Source organism: Oreochromis aureus, linkage group 9 (assembly GCF_013358895.1).
Source record: "Oreochromis aureus strain Israel breed Guangdong linkage group 9, ZZ_aureus, whole genome shotgun sequence".
In the NCBI taxonomy this organism is placed as follows: Eukaryota; Metazoa; Chordata; class Actinopteri; order Cichliformes; family Cichlidae; genus Oreochromis; species Oreochromis aureus.
Window position 1 is genome coordinate 8,429,545 of NC_052950.1, and position 17,494 is coordinate 8,447,038.

At 41.3% G+C, this 17,494-nt stretch overlaps 1 protein-coding gene across 4 annotated transcripts in view; it reads left to right on the forward strand.

Moving 5' to 3' along the window:
• Positions 1-17,171, forward strand: part of ccny (cyclin Y) — a 38,702-nt gene extending 21,531 nt beyond the window's left edge. The window contains exons 2-12 of one of the 4 annotated variants that reach the window (XM_039617465.1): positions 2,074-2,148; positions 3,203-3,223; positions 4,564-4,598; positions 4,693-4,716; positions 5,322-5,422; positions 5,524-5,559; positions 6,080-6,137; positions 6,495-6,614; positions 9,952-10,118; positions 12,511-12,673; positions 13,383-17,171. In XM_039617465.1, the coding sequence (XP_039473399.1) occupies positions 2,074-2,148; positions 3,203-3,223; positions 4,564-4,598; positions 4,693-4,716; positions 5,322-5,422; positions 5,524-5,559; positions 6,080-6,137; positions 6,495-6,614; positions 9,952-10,118; positions 12,511-12,673; positions 13,383-13,499 (917 nt within the window). In that variant the 3' untranslated portion in view covers positions 13,500-17,171. The remainder of the gene's footprint in view (positions 1-2,073; positions 2,149-3,202; positions 3,224-4,563; positions 4,599-4,692; positions 4,717-5,321; positions 5,423-5,523; positions 5,560-6,079; positions 6,138-6,494; positions 6,615-9,951; positions 10,119-12,510; positions 12,674-13,382) is intronic. The other 3 variants (XM_031728346.2, XM_039617466.1, XM_031728347.2) reach the window with 3 other exon arrangements.
• Positions 17,172-17,494: the final 323 nt, after the last annotated feature.

Consider the following 17,494-nt stretch of genomic DNA (forward strand, 5'->3'; position numbering starts at 1 on the left):
GTGTGTGTGTGTGTGCGTGCGTGCGTGCGTGCGTGCGTGCGTGCGTGCGTGCGTGTGTGTGTGCGTGCGTGTGTGTGTGTGTGTGTGTGTGTGTACATATATATGTATATATGTATGTATGTGTATATATATGAATTTGTGTGTGTGTGTGTGTGTGTACATATATATGTATATATGTATGTATGTGTATATATATGAATTTGTGTGTGTGTGTGTGTCCTTTGAGGCTGTTTAAGTGGCTCTCCAACACATAGTTCAAAAGAGTTTGTAGACAATAGCAGCGGCTTGCTTGTGTAAGCTGCTGTGCAAAGAGCCTCTGTGATCTCAGCTGTATATGCTCTGTACTTATCACTGCATGGTGTGTTTAATTGCACACGTAAACCAAAGCTTTACACCAACAAGACTCAGCGAGATCTGGTTGCAAGCCAAACTCTTCTCCCTCACCTTTACTTTCTTTCTCCTAATGCCTCCCCTGTCATCACCTTCACTCGTTTTATTTTCTCTACTACTGTTTCTCTCTCCCTCTCTCTCTCCCTCTCTGTCAATCATGTGTCAAATCTGTCATCTTCATCACTTTATTTTTCTGCTCTCTTGCCCTCTTTGCCCTTTTCTCTCTCATTATCAGCTTCTCACTCTTTGCCTGTCTCTTGACATCAATTTCTCTTTCTCTGCATTTGTCCGTCTGGGTGTTGGTTCTTTGTGACCCTTCCTGTTGCGCTGACATCATCCAGGAGGCCAGGAAGCCGCTTGTTGGCTAACCACCCCACGCTGCTAGTTTGCATTGAATTTTAGTTTTGTTTCTTTTCTGGTTCAGAGTTTAATGCGTGGCAGTGTCGATGTAATGTTAGTGTGACATTATCATTAAATTTTCCTCAGGCTATTGTAACATTTGAGAGTAAATGTTTAACCTTGACCAGAGCACAATAAAGATTCTGAAGTCATGTCAACAAATGGTTTCATCTAAGGTAGTGCAGGATATTACAGGTCACCAGAAAATTCCACCATTAAATCAACCTTGGAGATCAAATAAAAGTCTGCTGTTCAAACAACAGTGGTTCTCTGTTGCACTAACCACAGAAACTATTATGTCTGCAGGCTCCGAATTCTACATTTCCTGTTTATAATTTAGCAGTAAAATGTCACGTTTCACCATGTTTGGGGCTATGGGACGTAATTGGGACAAGGAACTAGGACACTAAATTGATACTGATATATTCATTCAGTAGCTGTGCATAACAGCCATATGCTAGGCTCTGTAGCTGCTTCTGGATTTAAACAGACACATCTGGCAAGGGAAGGCAGTATATTTACAGAAACACATAAAAGCAAATCAAACAAATACCTGGGGTACTTTCCATTTAAAAAAAATGTAACATGTAAGCATATTTCAGTTATTAGGACTATTACTTTTGATCTTTTTATAAAAAAGCCTCATTGAAACATTCAGACACCCTCTGATGGATAAGTGTACAAAGCACTTAGCGTCATACCCAAAGGATGAATGTTGTACAAAGCAGGTTTCAGCAGCTGATTTTTATCAGCTGTACAGTGCTGAATGATATTGTGCTCGTCATTTATTGCAGTTTTTCTTGCCAGCTCCTCTGGGATCTTTGGGTTCTAGGTGGTGTGTGTGCAGATGGTGATTCAATACAAATCTATAGCCTTCTGCTGTGTTTGCTTAGTGCATTGATTTACAAACCACCGTTTACACAGCGCTGGTGCAGCAAACTGTCAGCTGACAGATTTGTTTTTCATTTAGCTCAGACCATTAGACGAGAGTTGGTTAACTCGTGAAGCCAGTCCCACATTTATAACCTCAAAATTAAAGGTTGTGTCCGGCAGTGTGTTTAAGTTATACCCCTCATCCTGATGATTATATGATATTAAATACAGTTTTACCAAAAGAACATAGTAACTTCTCTAACAACTTAAACAATTTGTTTTTCCTGACAGCAGTTATTTTTCAGCTGCATATTTTGCTTCTGCTGCTTGGGGTTAAATCATTTGAATGAAATTCTCCGTTTTAAATGCTGCTTTTCTTTGAGCCTTATGTTTTCCTTCCTCCATCTTTAGATCTTCCCATGGAGTACAATCCCTCAGATCATCCCCGCGCCAGCACCATTTTCCTCAGCAAGTCACAAACTGATGGTGAGTTCTCAGATCTCTCTGAAATTTCTTCACTGACTTACATATGGGGAAAACAGTATTTGTAGTGTCATGATTGTTATTAATCTACAATGAAGAGGAGATAAATTTAACAAATGTGTTTTCGTAATCAGTGACGCACCATTAGGTGTACACCTGATTTGCATGGATAAAGTCAGGATAGCATAATGCAGGGTGACATTTGTGGGTAAAGGATAATGTCTTCCGGTGTGTTTGAAAATGAGGAAGCAGCTTGTGGACATGCTTGGAGTTTCTGTGCAAAGTCAGTGGTTCATAGCTGTGCACTGGTAGATGCAAAGCCACTGGAGGTGGATCATCGACAACCATCTACAACCAGGTGGAAAATATAAGTTTATTGGTAAAAATAGTAGCTAATCATAACTTGCATTATGGACACCTCTACGATAGTGAGGTCAAACAAAGAAGACAGTAGCATATGCCCACTTTTTGAGATAGCAAGCTGTTTTTATTGAAGGTGGAACTTCAGATATCAGCACAAGTACCACTGACCAGCATGCTTTTATCCAACATAAAAGCTCTAGACGGAGCCCTGTCCCGTCTGCTTTCATGTCAGATTTTTGAAGACACACTGGGGTGTTTTGATCTTCCTTTGCAGGCACAAAGATTGATCTTGTAGCAGTCGGGTGCCTCTAGAATGACAGGAATGTCTTATTATCAACTGAAATGTGAAGCTTTTTAGATTATTTCCCAGTTTAGACATAATCTCTTTGCTTTGATGATAAGCTTTTGATTCAGCTGAGCAGTCTGTACCCTGAAGGCTGTTATATAGCTCCGGTGTTAGGTGCTGATAGTGTTGTATTAGAATCGTCAGGCTCTTATGTGAAAGTCTGCTGGCCTTTGTTCTCATACTGTTAATAAATATCAATACACAGCAATGTGGTTCTAACATATGTGACAGCTGCTGTGTTCATCACTCCCAGCAGCTGTAACTGAATTACTGACGCACTTAATAATGAAGCCTGTTGTGAGTATCTGTGTCATAAACATGGAGACAACTTGGACTTTTGTTTTTCAGTTGCTGTACCCAGCAAAAGAGGTAAGCATTTATGCGTCTGTGCTTGGTAGGCAGGTAACACCATGCTTACTGTGTGGTCTCAAACTGCATCGTATTCTCGTACTCAAATTGTGTCGTCCTCTGTTAGCAGGTGACTTGTCTCTGCTGCTTAGCTGCTGATATCGTTCTGTGTGTGTGCGTTTCTTCCATTGCACCTGTCTGTCCATGAGATGTAGGAACAGGACTGCACAGCCTTGGCCAAAGAAATTGCAATTTGGTTAAAATGACACACGTCTAATTACTGGATATTTCAGTTTTCATATGTAAATGGTTGATAAAGTTAGAAATCAGCCTCGAGTATAAAGCTGTGAAGCCATGTTTCATGACTCTATTCAGAAATCACTGTGGTTAGGTTTGTGGTTTTTGTTGTTACTTTTTTTCTTTTTGACTAAGCTGTGCAGCTGTTTGATGGTGTCAAAGACATGTCACACACACACACACACATTTGCTTAGTGGAAAAAGCTCAGCGTGCTTTACAGTGTGAGTGTGTGTGCCTTTGTGCCAGAGAGGTAAGATGCAGACAGTATGGGATGAGACGTACAAGGCGACGTGCTACATCTCTGTGTGCTCTGCGCTCTCCATCTGCTCCAGTTTGCTTTGCTAGCAGCCCTTTTCCCTTTGCGTGCTCTGAGCACATATACTGATGCACACAGAGATGCATACAGCGCTGCCGCACTGTTGCGTGTGCCGTAGCTGCGATGAAGCTCTGCTTTATAGAACCAACAAATAATCACATCCGTTAAACAGAAGTAAGGTAGCAAAATTCCAGATTTGTATGAACAGAAAGAAAAAGAAAAGAGATGAGCTCAGATGATTGGCTGCACTTCAATACACCAGTCACTATGCCTGATTTAATTTGGACTCATGTATGTCCAATCACAGGAAGCTGATTCTGTTCATGTGGACGTAGTGTTTTCAGTGGGTGAAACGTTTCATCAGTCATCCAGGTGAATTCTTCAGTGTCTGAAGATTTCCTTACCTGGATGACTGAGCATGAATTAAGACATCTATGTCTAAATGATGAACGGATTAATTGATAAGCTCACACTCATTCCCACATATTAACACACATTTGCCAGTGCAATCGCAGGGGAGAAAATACTCACAGGCTTTGAAATTTCTCTGTTTTTTAATGTAAAAACTGCTTTTTGCTGAAGCTGCTTTGCTTTGTTGTATGTGGTTTATAATAATTATACACAGGGGGAAAGTCTATATTAATAGGGCAGCTCTGAAGCCTGGTTATATGCTGCTCCCTGTCTGTGAGGGTTGTGTACTGCACTCACACAAAGATTCTTGAAGCGCTCTCTCGTCTTCTTTTTCAGTTCGAGAAAAACGGAAGAGCCTTTACATCAACCACGTAAGTAACTGAATCGTTAGCCACTGTGTGTAAGACGTTTGCTGGTATAATTGCTGTGCAGTTAGTAATTTTAATGTCTTGTATTTTTTGCAAGTTCACACACATTTCGGAGAACAAGGTAAAGTCCTCCGAATGACCCTCGAAGTAACCCAAACCTGTTTCCATTGTTCCTCCCTTTTTTTATCCCACACTCCAGACTCCAATTATAGTCTTAGTTTTTAAAAAGTTTTAGATGTAGTACAAATGTAGAAGAAGCATGGTATTATGGTGCAGGTCATCTTTGTCCACACTCCCTGAGACCTGAAAGACAGGACAAGCTAAATGTGCAAATGTGCTTTTTTGTTTGAACAAAATTTGCATTACTCAGTTCCTGCAGGGCCAAATGAGAAAACATCATCTTGTTTAAGTCATAAACCTGTTTAGTATGCACCAGTTAATAATTTTGAACCAAATGAATGGACGATGAATAGAAAGGTCATTACTCAAGGTGACAAACTTTCTATTCATCAAGTTTTTGATGCTTCTCTAAAGATGCACTCCACCATAAATACCATTCCTGCATGCAACAAAGTGAGACGCTGACAGACCCACAGATTAGCGTGTGGGCTCACAGGTGCCCTACTTTCCATCCTCATACCAGGCCTTTGGCTCGTCCAAGTATGACAGAAATAGAGATTGACGTGTGTGTCTCTGTTTTTTGGTACGGACGTGTTTGAACTCCAGCATTATCCGGGCCCAGTGAGACGGAAATACAGCTCCTGTTCCACCATATTCCTTGATGACAGCACTGTCAGTCAACCCAACCTGAAATACACCATCAAATGGTAACCCCCGTCTGAGCGATTCACAGCTTTATCTAATATTGAAAGATTTTTCTCTTATTGTCCTCTTACACTCATTTTTATTGACCTTTTTGTGCTTACAGCGTAGCTCTTGCAATATATTATCATATAAAGAACAGGTAAGATTAACATTTTATTTCTTTTGCACCAAAATTCCACCAAATACAAAAGCCCTGCAACATCCTAGTTCATTCTGACCCAGAAAGATTATATTAAATTCTTTGCCCTTTAGATACTTTGATATCCAGCTGAGCTAGACATCCTTCTGCAAAGGGTTCTTACTAAAGGCTGTAGCATGGAGACATTTTTAAATAAACCACAAAGCAGACAAGAACAGGCTATTTTATGTAGCCGCTTAAGTGACTCACATTTCTGCTCGCAAAGATGCAGCTTGGAACACATTTTTGTCTTGTTAATAGAATTTGGTGAATTGACATGACTTGACAGATCTCATATTTAAAAAAAACACGGAAGCTTTAGGAATAAACACGTTTCTATAAACTGAAAGTGGTAAGAATTCCATATAGGGCAGATGGTTGAAGTGCAGATTCATTCATATAAAGGACTTATCAATGAAATCATGCAGTCTGTTTTTGATTTCCATCACGCTTTGAAATCTTTTCCTCTTTTTCATTACAGAGACATCGACGGAAGAATGTTGTTAGATATTTTCGATGAGAAGCTTCATCCACTCTCAGTAAGGCCGCAGCCGAAGATAAATTTCCATTACGCGCAAACTAGAGCTGTCAGGATTCATCAGGAAGACTAATTGCATGAGCTGATAAACAGCACATAAACACACATGGATCACACAGTGGCGAGATCTGTTATGTGATCTCAGGAGCCATCTGGATCATTCAGACGTGTTTTAAAATGAATATTTGCTCGACAATTTCAGTCTCACATTTTACATAACCCCTTGGTTTTACGTCCATGTCCAACAACACTAAACCTCTGCATTCAGAAATAAGCTGATGGTCTCAAGCAGCAGCTTGTGATTCCACTTTGGGAAACGATGTGATTTCATTCTTTTCTTTTCTGGTGTTTGTCGCAGAAATCTGAGGTTCCTGCTGATTATGACAAACACGACCCTGAGCAGAAGCAGATCTACCGCTTCGTCAGGACGCTGTTCAGTGCCGCGCAGCTCACTGCCGAGTGCGCCATAGTCACTTTGGTGAGTAAACAATTCCAGTTCAGCCGTGAAACCCAGTCCCTGCACACTTTTAGCCCTTTTCTATTAGCACCTACTCAGATCGGCTGGACGCACGACTCGCTTCGACTCGTTTTCCATTACTACCACCTAATGTGGGTTGGGTCATTACAGCAATGCAACAGAACGTCCCGTGACATCATTTGAATGTGACACAAACACCACAACAAAGGAGGACGTTGAGGCGATGTTACACCTGCTGCTCGGTCAGACTCTGGGACCGTGGTGTTGTTTTTGTGCAGTCATTTCCCATGTTGCCAGGTTTCAAGAATGGCGGTTTTGATTTTTGTGAAGGAGACTGACTAACCAATCAGTGGCATGCATGTCACATTTTTGGATCGCTTGGAGCCGTGGCCGAGTAGGTAATTAAAAAAGCACCTGGTACCAGGTACTACCACCTAACGGGAAAACGCTAAAAACCATGTTGAGCCGTGCCGAGCCAACCCGAGCAGGTACTAATGGAAAAGGGCTGTTTGACTCCATTTACATGTTTGCTTGGAGGGACCATCACATTAAGAGCTGGCCCTGAGTGGAAGTGGATTATAAAACCCTCCCCACCACTGAATACAGCCACACTCTGTGAATGTAATTATTTCTACATTGATGCAGTTATAAACAAATCAAAATGAAAACTTTTTGTTTTCTTTTAACAAAAAACAAAAGCAAAGAAGGAAAAAAAATTACTTTCAAGTGATTAGAAGTTCCTGTTTGTATTGGAGGAAGACAAGGGTGTCCAGAGCCTGCGGTTACAACCTAATTAAGAGACCCTTCAGCAACTCGAAGCATGACTCCACACAGAGTTAACATCATCAAGGAGCGCAAGAGCGTGGGAGACAGATAGGAATTAGGAGAATTAGGACTGTGAGTCTAATTCAGTGCTGACACTAGGAGGGAGTATTGCTTCTGCCTGTCTTGTTTTCTGCTGTCCTTAGATTGTTGGCTCTCTTTATTTTTCACTCTTCTTCTTTGTATGATATGAAACAGCCCGTTTGTCCTTCTGGAGAATGTTGCACAAACGAAGCCACGAGACAGAGCTGAAAGTTCAGTAACAGATTTGTAGCAGTTTAATCCGTTTAGTCTCCACTCAGAATTACTTCAGTATGAGGTCTGCCTGCGCCTGTAGCAAGTGTATAATTAGAATATAATTGGTGCTTTGGCATACAGTGGGCTCTCCCCCTATGACTTATGACATCCTGTGTGCTCACCTGTGCTTCTTGTTTCTTCTCTCTCCTTCAGAGCATATCACATTCTTTATGTCTCTCTGTACTAAAGCCTTAAGCAGTTTAATAGTTTATCTTTACGTTTGATTTGATGGCACAATTAGGAAAGAATCAGTTTAGCTCTAGTGTCTGTTTTTACTGACGTATTATTTTCTGGCTCCACTGTGTAGCAGTTTACACATTTGTGTAACATATGAAAGGTCCTTGGTTTGACACCGGGAAGAGACACAAATCCTTCAGGGTTGCATCAGGAAGAGCACCCTGTGTAAAAATCTGCCAACTCAAATATGCGGCGCTGAAAGTAGCTGCTACTTGTATATGTTTTACTAGCTTGTGTAAGTCATGTGTGCTTGGACATGGACTCTCTCCCCTTCTCCACTCATCTGCCCAGAAACATTTCTTTCTACACTTTGTCACTCTGGCTAACACGTGGGTCTCTAGAGGCCAGCAAAGTGCATTGTTAATGTGGCTAGCCCAGGGGCCTGGTGTTAGGTTTCTGTGCTTCATGACAGATGGACAAATGTGTTAACTGTGTATGTGTGGGTGTTTCTACTTGTCCAGAGAGTAACTGAAAAACCGTCACTGTGTCTGTTACGTTCTCGGTGTGTGCGTCTTTGTCCATGTTCAGGTGGACGAGAGCGACAGATGCACACAGAGCCCGGCACACGGCGTGCCTCCTGCAGCTCTCCAGTGTAAACTCTGCCATGCTGTCAGTAATTGAATGGAGCGGTTGGCTGGTGGTTATTGGTGTAGCTTAGCTGACACGGCTAAATTTAGACAGGGGAGTTGAGATGAAAGCTGGGCGTCTTGCTTTCCCCAAGTTATTACATCAGAGGTGAGGAGAGAGAGGATGGAAAAGAAAGAGACCCAGAGAGTGAGCACGTCATCCTCTGGGAAGACGAATCAGTTTTTCTCTTGAGGGACGGAAAAAACAGACAAGCTTATTGTAGTAGATTAAGTTACTGTGTTTTATTATCAGACAAGCTGAGCAAGCTTAGCATCCTGAAATTGAAGCAGCTATGCCAGGATGTAGTCTTCTTTCATTTGTCAGTGTTTGTCACTTGCTGTCAGTTTTGGGCTACAGCAGAAACAGGCTGGTATTGTCTTCAGGCAGGACGCCCCACTGAGCACGACTTGTCTAATTAGCCACCTGAGCTGTGACAAACAGGGCTGCAAAGTGGCGTAAAAGAACTTATTAATTTCCATTTCACAACCTGCCATCCTTGTTAGTCTGAAAACTGAAATATTTATTAGGATGTACCTCAGGGTATGCATGCTGAAAACGGTATGGCTGTTAAAATGCAAAGAAAGTAAAGTAAGAAATGACAAATCTAAGCTTGTGTACTTTTAAATCTTTCACTGTACATGAAAGCTGAATGTGGGCTTTGTGCACTAACTATTCCAACTTTCACAGTTCAATCCATAAAATCTAACAGAAGACCTTCTCTCTTGTACTGTAACAAAATGATGATGAGTGGATCAGAAGATTTAACATCTGCACAAATGCTTTGGCTTGTGAGGATCAGGTGTCTGTGTGTTCTGTGCGCTTTCTGCCGTGTAGACTGTGGGAATTATTTCGAAGGAGAGAGAAGGAGACGGTGCAGGGGTTCGATTGGCATGGATATTTCATGAGGGAGCTCCGGGGAAGCTGGATTTCATCAGCCTCTGACATCATGGAGGAGGAGTAGGCAGGAGACTGCAAAACTGTAAAGCAGCAAACTAACCCTTCAGATAAACAAAGGCAGGGAGAACAGAGGGTAATTAAACACAGGAAACCCAGAGGAAACAAAGGCTCGATATGATTATTAACGTGGTGTTTACTTGCTTATCTTTTGTACCTTGTGTTAGCGTTACACCCGTGGGTGAAGGAAAACACAGAGTGATAGCAGTTTAGCAGTCTGACTCTTTTGACCCTGCGTGTAGGATATTTTAGTTGTGGGAAACTGACTTGATGCTGTTAATGCTAGTCGATGCAAGCTGTTAAACAAAAGGCAAAATTCAGAGTTTTTCAGCTTTGTTTTTGTGCTAAAATAACTGTTTTATTTCAAGATGCTTACTTGTGACAAATCTCTTTGTCTAAGGTGTATTTGGAGAGACTCCTGACCTACGCAGAGATCGACATTTGCCCTGCCAATTGGAAGCGGATCGTGTTGGGAGCCATCCTCCTGGCTTCCAAAGTCTGGGACGACCAGGCGGTTTGGAACGTCGACTACTGCCAAATTCTCAAGGATATCACTGTGGAGGACATGTGAGTCACTTTATTGACATCAGCAGCGTAGAGCTATATACCTATAGACTCAGGTCAGTTGCAGAAGATGTCTGCAGTTATTTCTGCACTAAAACAGCTGAGCTGGTGATAAAAGCTAAAGCCTGACATTTTATTTTCATTACATGGTTGTTTAAGAACATAGAAACAGTTTATTGTTTAACTATTTGGATGGAATAAATCAGCTAAAACACTTGATTTGTTACTAAGAGAAATAAAACATTATTAACTGATGGCAGCAGCTGAAATCAAAGATATTTAGTCCTTTTTGTTTTCCCCACATGCTCTGTTCTTCTCTGTGATCTTATGACTGGGAAACGTCTGGACTGGTTCCATGACAACAGCTTCTCTCAAAGGGAAACCAGTGTCCTTGTGTGGGAGGTGCAGAATCACATGACTGACTATACCATATGATGGTTTCAATAACATTAGCATTTCAGAACATACTGTAGCATATTCCTCTGAATGTTCAGTGTGAAACATTTCCAGCAGGGATTGTGTCTTATAGAGTCTGTACATCAGTCGCATGTTTAGGTTTAGGTCACATCTTTGGAGCACAATGGCCCTGAAACGAGGACTATACCAGTTATTTATATCACCGATAATGCTGCAGATTGTTTTACTGATTAATCAATGCAGAAATCAGCAGAAAAATAATCCAGAATTTGTCCAGAATTTACTAAAGCAGCAGCTAACGATTTAATATCGCAGCACCCCCCCGGCTCCTAAAATGCCACACAGCCATGAAAACCCCTGGCAGAGTGTCAGCCATGTAAATAAATGCTTCCTCTTTGACTCATAGTTGCTGAGTGGGGTGATGGCAGATACAGCAGCACTTGTCTTTCTGTCCTGAGAATAGCCGGGCTTTGTGTGGTCAGCCTGTTTTCAAGAGCTGCTAAGAGTCTTTGAGGGGAGAGTCTCTGGCCATTTCGTCTAATGCCTTTGATCTGAGCAGGGATAGCTCAGTAGGTAGAGTGGTCGCCCCATGATTGGAAGGTCAGGGGTTCAAATCCACTGAATGGCTACCCTGAGATACCGCTGAGCAAGGTACCGTCCCCACATACTGCTCCCAGGCGCTAGATTGGTGGCTGCCCACTGCTTCACTGAGTGAATGGGTTAAATGCAGAGAGGAATTTCCCCACGGGGATCAATAAAGTATACATTATTATTATTTTATTTTGTTCTTGAGTTTAGAGTGTCTGAGGGACTTCAGATTACCTCTTGTCTCTTTCCCCATAAAATGTTAATAACCCACATGGTATCACGTCATTAAGCCTTAAAAACATTATAGTTTGTTAGTTTCTAACTAGTTGACAGTGTGAGAGATTCACAGTTTTCTGGGTTTGCAGGACAAAAATGTCAGTTTCATTTTTGTGTCAAGGGCTTGATCTTAGATTGTGGTGCATTTGGAACAAAACGGGGAAGATGCCTCTCAAGTCTGAAGACAGACAACTCAGTCTTATTTACCATGTCAACCTCAAATCCACTTGTGTGGATTATTCTGAGGAGGGACTCGGTGCTGTAGACACCACCTCTGACCCCTCCTGCTTTCACACCTTTCTGTATCAGTGGATGTCTATTCTTGTCCTTGGGCTCAGATTCACAGAGCAATGAGCGTAATCCACCTGTTCAGGATTCTCTCCAGTGAGTGCAGCACAGTATGCACATCTGCTGTGCTCCCATATGGCAATTTACCGGACTGTGGCTCATGATTTGACCAGAGATTTCCTCAGAAGGTCAATTTGAGTCTGTTTAAAGCCCTGTTCTGGAACTTAGCCTGCTAAATCTAACGTTCCACCCACTGACTGAACAGTAGAAATGTCTTGGGAGAACACTGAGGAGCAGAGCAACACAAAAAGAAACAGATGAAAACAGGCTGAATGAGGAAAGATGAAGAAAAAGCAGCGCTATTAGGCAGAGTTTGGCTACAGCAGAGCCTAAATTTAGCCCGTCTGTTGCTGCGTGGCTGTGAAAATGTGTGGGTGAGCAACAAAGGGTAGGAAGAAGAGATGGCTAGTGGTTACAGTGCAGAATGATTTGGTCACAACTGAAGAGTAACAGATGAAAGCATCTGTCATCACGCTGCACCGAGGATCACAGAGCTGCTGAGCACGAGGCACTGCATGACAATAGCACTTTCAGGATGTGGGATTAATTCTTTCTTACGCATAACGCTCAGTGTTCCTTGCTTAGATAGCATTCCCTTTTATCATAAAGAAGAGGCTTATGTTTGGTGGGTGTACTGGGGATTTACTCAGTGCACCCTACGCCACTCTGTGAGATGTTGGCTTTACCAATCAAACTAACCTTTATTTAAATAGCATAAGACTAATTAACTAACTCACACGTCTTCTTTTTTTTTTTATGGCAAAAGGAATGAGCTGGAGCGTCAGTTCCTGGAATTGCTGCAGTTCAATATCAACGTGCCGTCCAGCGTCTACGCCAAGTATTACTTTGACCTGCGCTCTCTTGCTGAGGCCAATAACCTCAGCTTCCCCCTGGAGCCTCTCAGCAGGGACAAGGCCCAAAAACTAGAGGTGAGAAGTGCACTTAAGTACTAGAGATAGGTTTATGTTTTTGGAGCTCAGGTGAAACAAGAAAAAAAGAGAGAAAAGTATCAATTTATTTCAGCCGGATGTTGTGAAATAGAAAAACCAAGGTAATTCGGGTAGTTGGTATTTTGACGAGCTTCTGATCATTACAAAAACATAAACTAAACAAACCTTTTGCAGCAGGTTTACCAGCGTTATAAATTGGCTGCATTCCATTTAGTTTTAGAGTTTTAAACATCAAGCTGGCTGAAGGTGAGCCGTCTCCATGTGACCAGTGGAATTGGTTGACTAATGTATTTGGAGATGAGACCATTCCTCAACATTAATCTAGTTATTTAATGCCCCAAAATAACCCCAAAAGAAAAATCAGTTTACCTAAAAGACTGCTAAAAGTGAACCCAGGTGTCTTTGTGATTTTGAAAAAATTCCCATTCCCACCTGAGTTGAGCAGGACAATAAGAGAGAAACTCTGACGTGACTGAGAGGTCATTGTTGTCAGTTTCTCACTGAAATGCTTCTAAGTGTGTTTGGTGTGTGAACACAGCCCATCTCAGACTTGTGGTGTCGTAACCACTACTTACACACTACATGTTTAGTACACACACACAGGCAAAGATGTTCTGTAGTCACTCCAACTAAAACGAATGAAGGCACCCCCGGCTCCATCTCACTTGCTCTTTTGTTTGACTTGCAGGCCATCTCACGGCTGTGTGATGACAAGTACAAGGACTTGAGGAAACTAGCCAAGAAGCGCTCAGTGAGCGCAGACAACCTAACAGTGGTGCGGTGGTGTCCGGCCATCATTTCCTAACACTGGCTGTCTGCAGAGGAATGCATCATAGACCTGTACTGTATTTCTGCCTAGTATGCAGGCAGACCAGGTGGGCAGCAGTCGTGTGGATCAGTGTCAGTCTGGAATCTCCTCACACATACACACACCCCTTCAACAATCTGGCACTGTTACAAATGTGATTGCATCCAGACTGGTTGTTGTACATAAAAGAAGTCCTGTTTCCTGCCTGCACTGAACGAAACGGAGCTAAGCTGAACCAAACTGAACGCTGTTGGAATGAAGACCACCTAACTTCAGAAGATAAGCAGCCAGGTGGAAATACAGATGTGGGGAGACTTGTGTGAAGTCCAGAAATGAAAATAGGAACACGCTTAAAAAGCAGGATACAGGACGTAACAGCGGCAGCGGCGCTCCATAATTCCCTCCAATGCTGAAGTGCTTGTACAGCTGCTGGAGGGGACGCCGTGTACATTCCTTTGATTTTAATCTTCTGGTTCAGTCAGTACGTTAGCTGAAGCATGAGATGATCGTTTGACAGCTGATAGACACATTTCAAACTTTACTTCAATTTCTCAGTTAGTTTGTGTTTTGTTGGGTGTTTTTGTTCTTTTGCATTCCCACGCTGCAGCTCCCTCTGTTCGCAGAGACAAGCGCATACAAAAGAAAGACATTTCACCGTTTGCTTAGCAGTACAGTTGATACGTGGACTACATATCCTCAGCCCTCCTTGACAAACAGAATCCACTGAGCATTCTCTCAGATGGGGACCATTTGACTGAAGTTTTCATCAGGATAACTGACATTCAACGAGACAAGTCCGTTTTTAGCTCAAGGGCACTTATTCAGCTTTTAGGCATCCAGTTGCAGAATAGTATCTCTGACAGTACGGCCACCCAGCAACCATTCAGATAAAGCAATATTCATGCATCGCTTTGTTGTTGTGATTAAATATAACAAAGCACGCACACATGGGAGGAGATTTACTGGAAGACAGAAACGAGACATACTGTAGAGCTTCTGTTGTACTTTATTCACTGCCATTGCCCTGACCTGTGGTGCCTGTAATAAGCTAGTTAAACACTTCTCCCCTCTCTGCTGGAGAAAAAAAAAGAACAAATAAGTCTGAAGTATTTTTTTTCTCTAACATTTTGTACGGTTCTTCCAACTTACAAAGTAACAGCACAAGTGAAAACATTGACATTAAAATGCCAACTAAAAGCATGAACCTTCAGGGTCGTCAAAGACTGAAACGAATGAAAAAGCTTCGAGCGATGATTGAAACACTGCTTACAAAATGATAGATTGTATACATTTTGCTAAATTGTCTTTGTACAGTGTAAATACAGCACCGCCGTGTGCAAAAATCTGTAAACTGAGGTCATAATGTTAAAAAAAATACAAAAAGAATAAGGTTAGAATATTTATATGGGTCAGTTTATACTGTAAATGGGGAGGGGCAAATATGTCTAAATATGTGTTTCTATGACAAATCAAGTAAAGAAGAGAGTCAAGTGTTACGATTTAAATAGGAAACACCACTTAAGATTTTTTTGTCTCTTGTCAACAATTTCACAATGCCGAAAATGCCATTATTTTAATGGTACATAATGTGTGTGGTATGGAGATAACACATGACAATTCAATTTCATTTCATTATTATTATGATTATTTTTGTCTTTGTAAGTCCTCTCTGTGAAACGTTACCCTACTCATATGTTTTTGATAAAATAAGGATGCTTGTTTCCTCTGAAGCTGTAAATTTGGCAAGATGCAGTAAAAGGTTATCAGGTGAGTCAAAAATATGACTCAGCATGTAGTTAAATAATAATGTCTGAACTGAGAATTCATATTAGGCAGACATATTCTGTTAACACGCATCACTAATCCTCCTGTTGTCTTTGGCTCAAATTTAATTTGTATCCATTACCACATGCATTTATTTGTTTTAATTGGACTTAAAAATTAAAAAAAATAAACCCACAAAAAAGATTTATTCAGACTGTATTTAAAAGATGGACATAGTGCCTTAAACCTGCATTTTATCTCATAGCCAGCAGGGGGCATTTCGTCTCATTGCAAAAAGGTGTCCAGTTGCACAGAAGTGTATGGGGAAAAGGAAACTTGGTTTTAAAACCCTGAGCTGGTGTCAGTCCAGATGCTCAGCTCCAAGTTGTAACACTTTTCATGTCTACACCAACTAATTGGCAATTCTATGAGAAAATTCCCTCTGGACGACATTTCCACTTATCACTCTTAGCCGGTGAGTTAAAAAGTTCATTTTGGGTCCTGATTGGGCACGCTGTCCATCTAACGAATAAATGGAAGCACATTTTTCTTTTATGACTGATCGACTGATTGGTGGTGAGAAAACGTGTTAAACATTTTATTTGTGCCAAATAACTGGTGTTCAAAGGAAAAATGTCTTTTTTATACAATATTATTTGCTCACATCAACAGTCATCTGATAACCTTTTGCCGCATTTTGCCAGCCTCACAGAAACATTAGTAAAACTGTCATAAACAGTATTTTCACAAATGGCTCCCTTCCTGATTCCTTCTTTTTTTTTCTTGACCTTTTTCCTTTAAAAACAGAAAAAAGGCCAGTCTACAGATTTGGGTTCAGTTGCTGTTCTAGGTGTATGGGGATAGGATAAAAATGAAACTTAAATTAACTTTATGTGACCGGCTGTTTGCCTTACGATGAACCAGACTCTAAATCTAAATCAGTGAACAGACAGAATGTTGATGTAATCTAAAAATATCTGAAGTCGTTAATTTCTTTTTAATGAAATAAAAAGGTCAGGGGGGAAAACACGTTCTGATTTCAAATGTGACATCGGTTTGTTCTTGTGCATTTCATCGGTAGCCTCCAGGAGTGTGATTTATGTTACTTTGCTTTTCTAAGCTACCAGAAAATCAGTCTGGCCTGCAGGCATGCAGAGGGGCAGAACTGTACCAAAGTTATGGAGGAAAAAATGAAGGAAGCTCTGATGTGGTGTCTGATCTTAGAGAAGTGCTTTTTTGTGTGTGCATGTGGCGCTTTGAATGACTGGTAAATAAAAAGTGCAAAATGCATCTTTGGGGGAAGTTACGATACTGGAGTAGCTGTTGTGAGATATTGAAAGATTGTATATCCTATTTATTGTATGTGTGTGTACACACCACCCAGTGTGGTTTTCTCTGCACGCAGAAAGAAGCCGCGTGGTCGACAGTGGTGAGTCCTGATGTGGAGAACGTACCCCCTCCCTCTGATAGCAAAGACCGGTGTGTGTCTGTGTGTGTGTGTGTGTGTGTGTGTGTGTGTGTGTGTGTGTGTGTGTGTGTGTCATAGCCTTGTGCACTGAGCTCTACCTCTGCATAGAGTTTTACTTTTTTCTCTAATGTTTTTTCTTCCTCTCCAATATGAAATTTTTCAAATTTGACAAATACAGCTTTGATCACGATGGCAGTAAACTGCTGCAGCTGTGACACTTTTTTTCTTCTTGTTGATGGATATTTTCAACAACTTGTACTGTATTCTGTTGTAAATGTCAGTGTATTATTTCCTCTTCATTGAGTCACTCATTTGTTCCTGTTCTGAGTTGCCAAACTTTTCTCTGTATGTTTTCAACTATGATTTAAAAAAACAAACCTGCTCCCATTTTAGGAAAAAAACTTTGCAAGAATTAAAATTTCCAACCTTGCAGTTTATGGTGTGTTTTTTCTTTGTCTCACTTCATCATAATCGATTTAATAATCAGTGAAAGAAACACACTCCAAGATCTTAGACCTCCTTCGCTTTCACCTTGTTAACTCAAGTGTTTCTCACAATAAGACAATATTTTGATATGTACTATACTGTACAGCTGATGTGTGTTGCGCTTACACACTGTACCATTTAAATGGGTTACAGCAAGTGCTAATACAAAGATTACATTCTGCCATTCAGTCACTGAGGGACACATTCAGTCCTCCATGCTGGCCTCGATTTGTGTTTCAATTGCTGCTGTGGTAACTGCTATCCAAGTCATTTC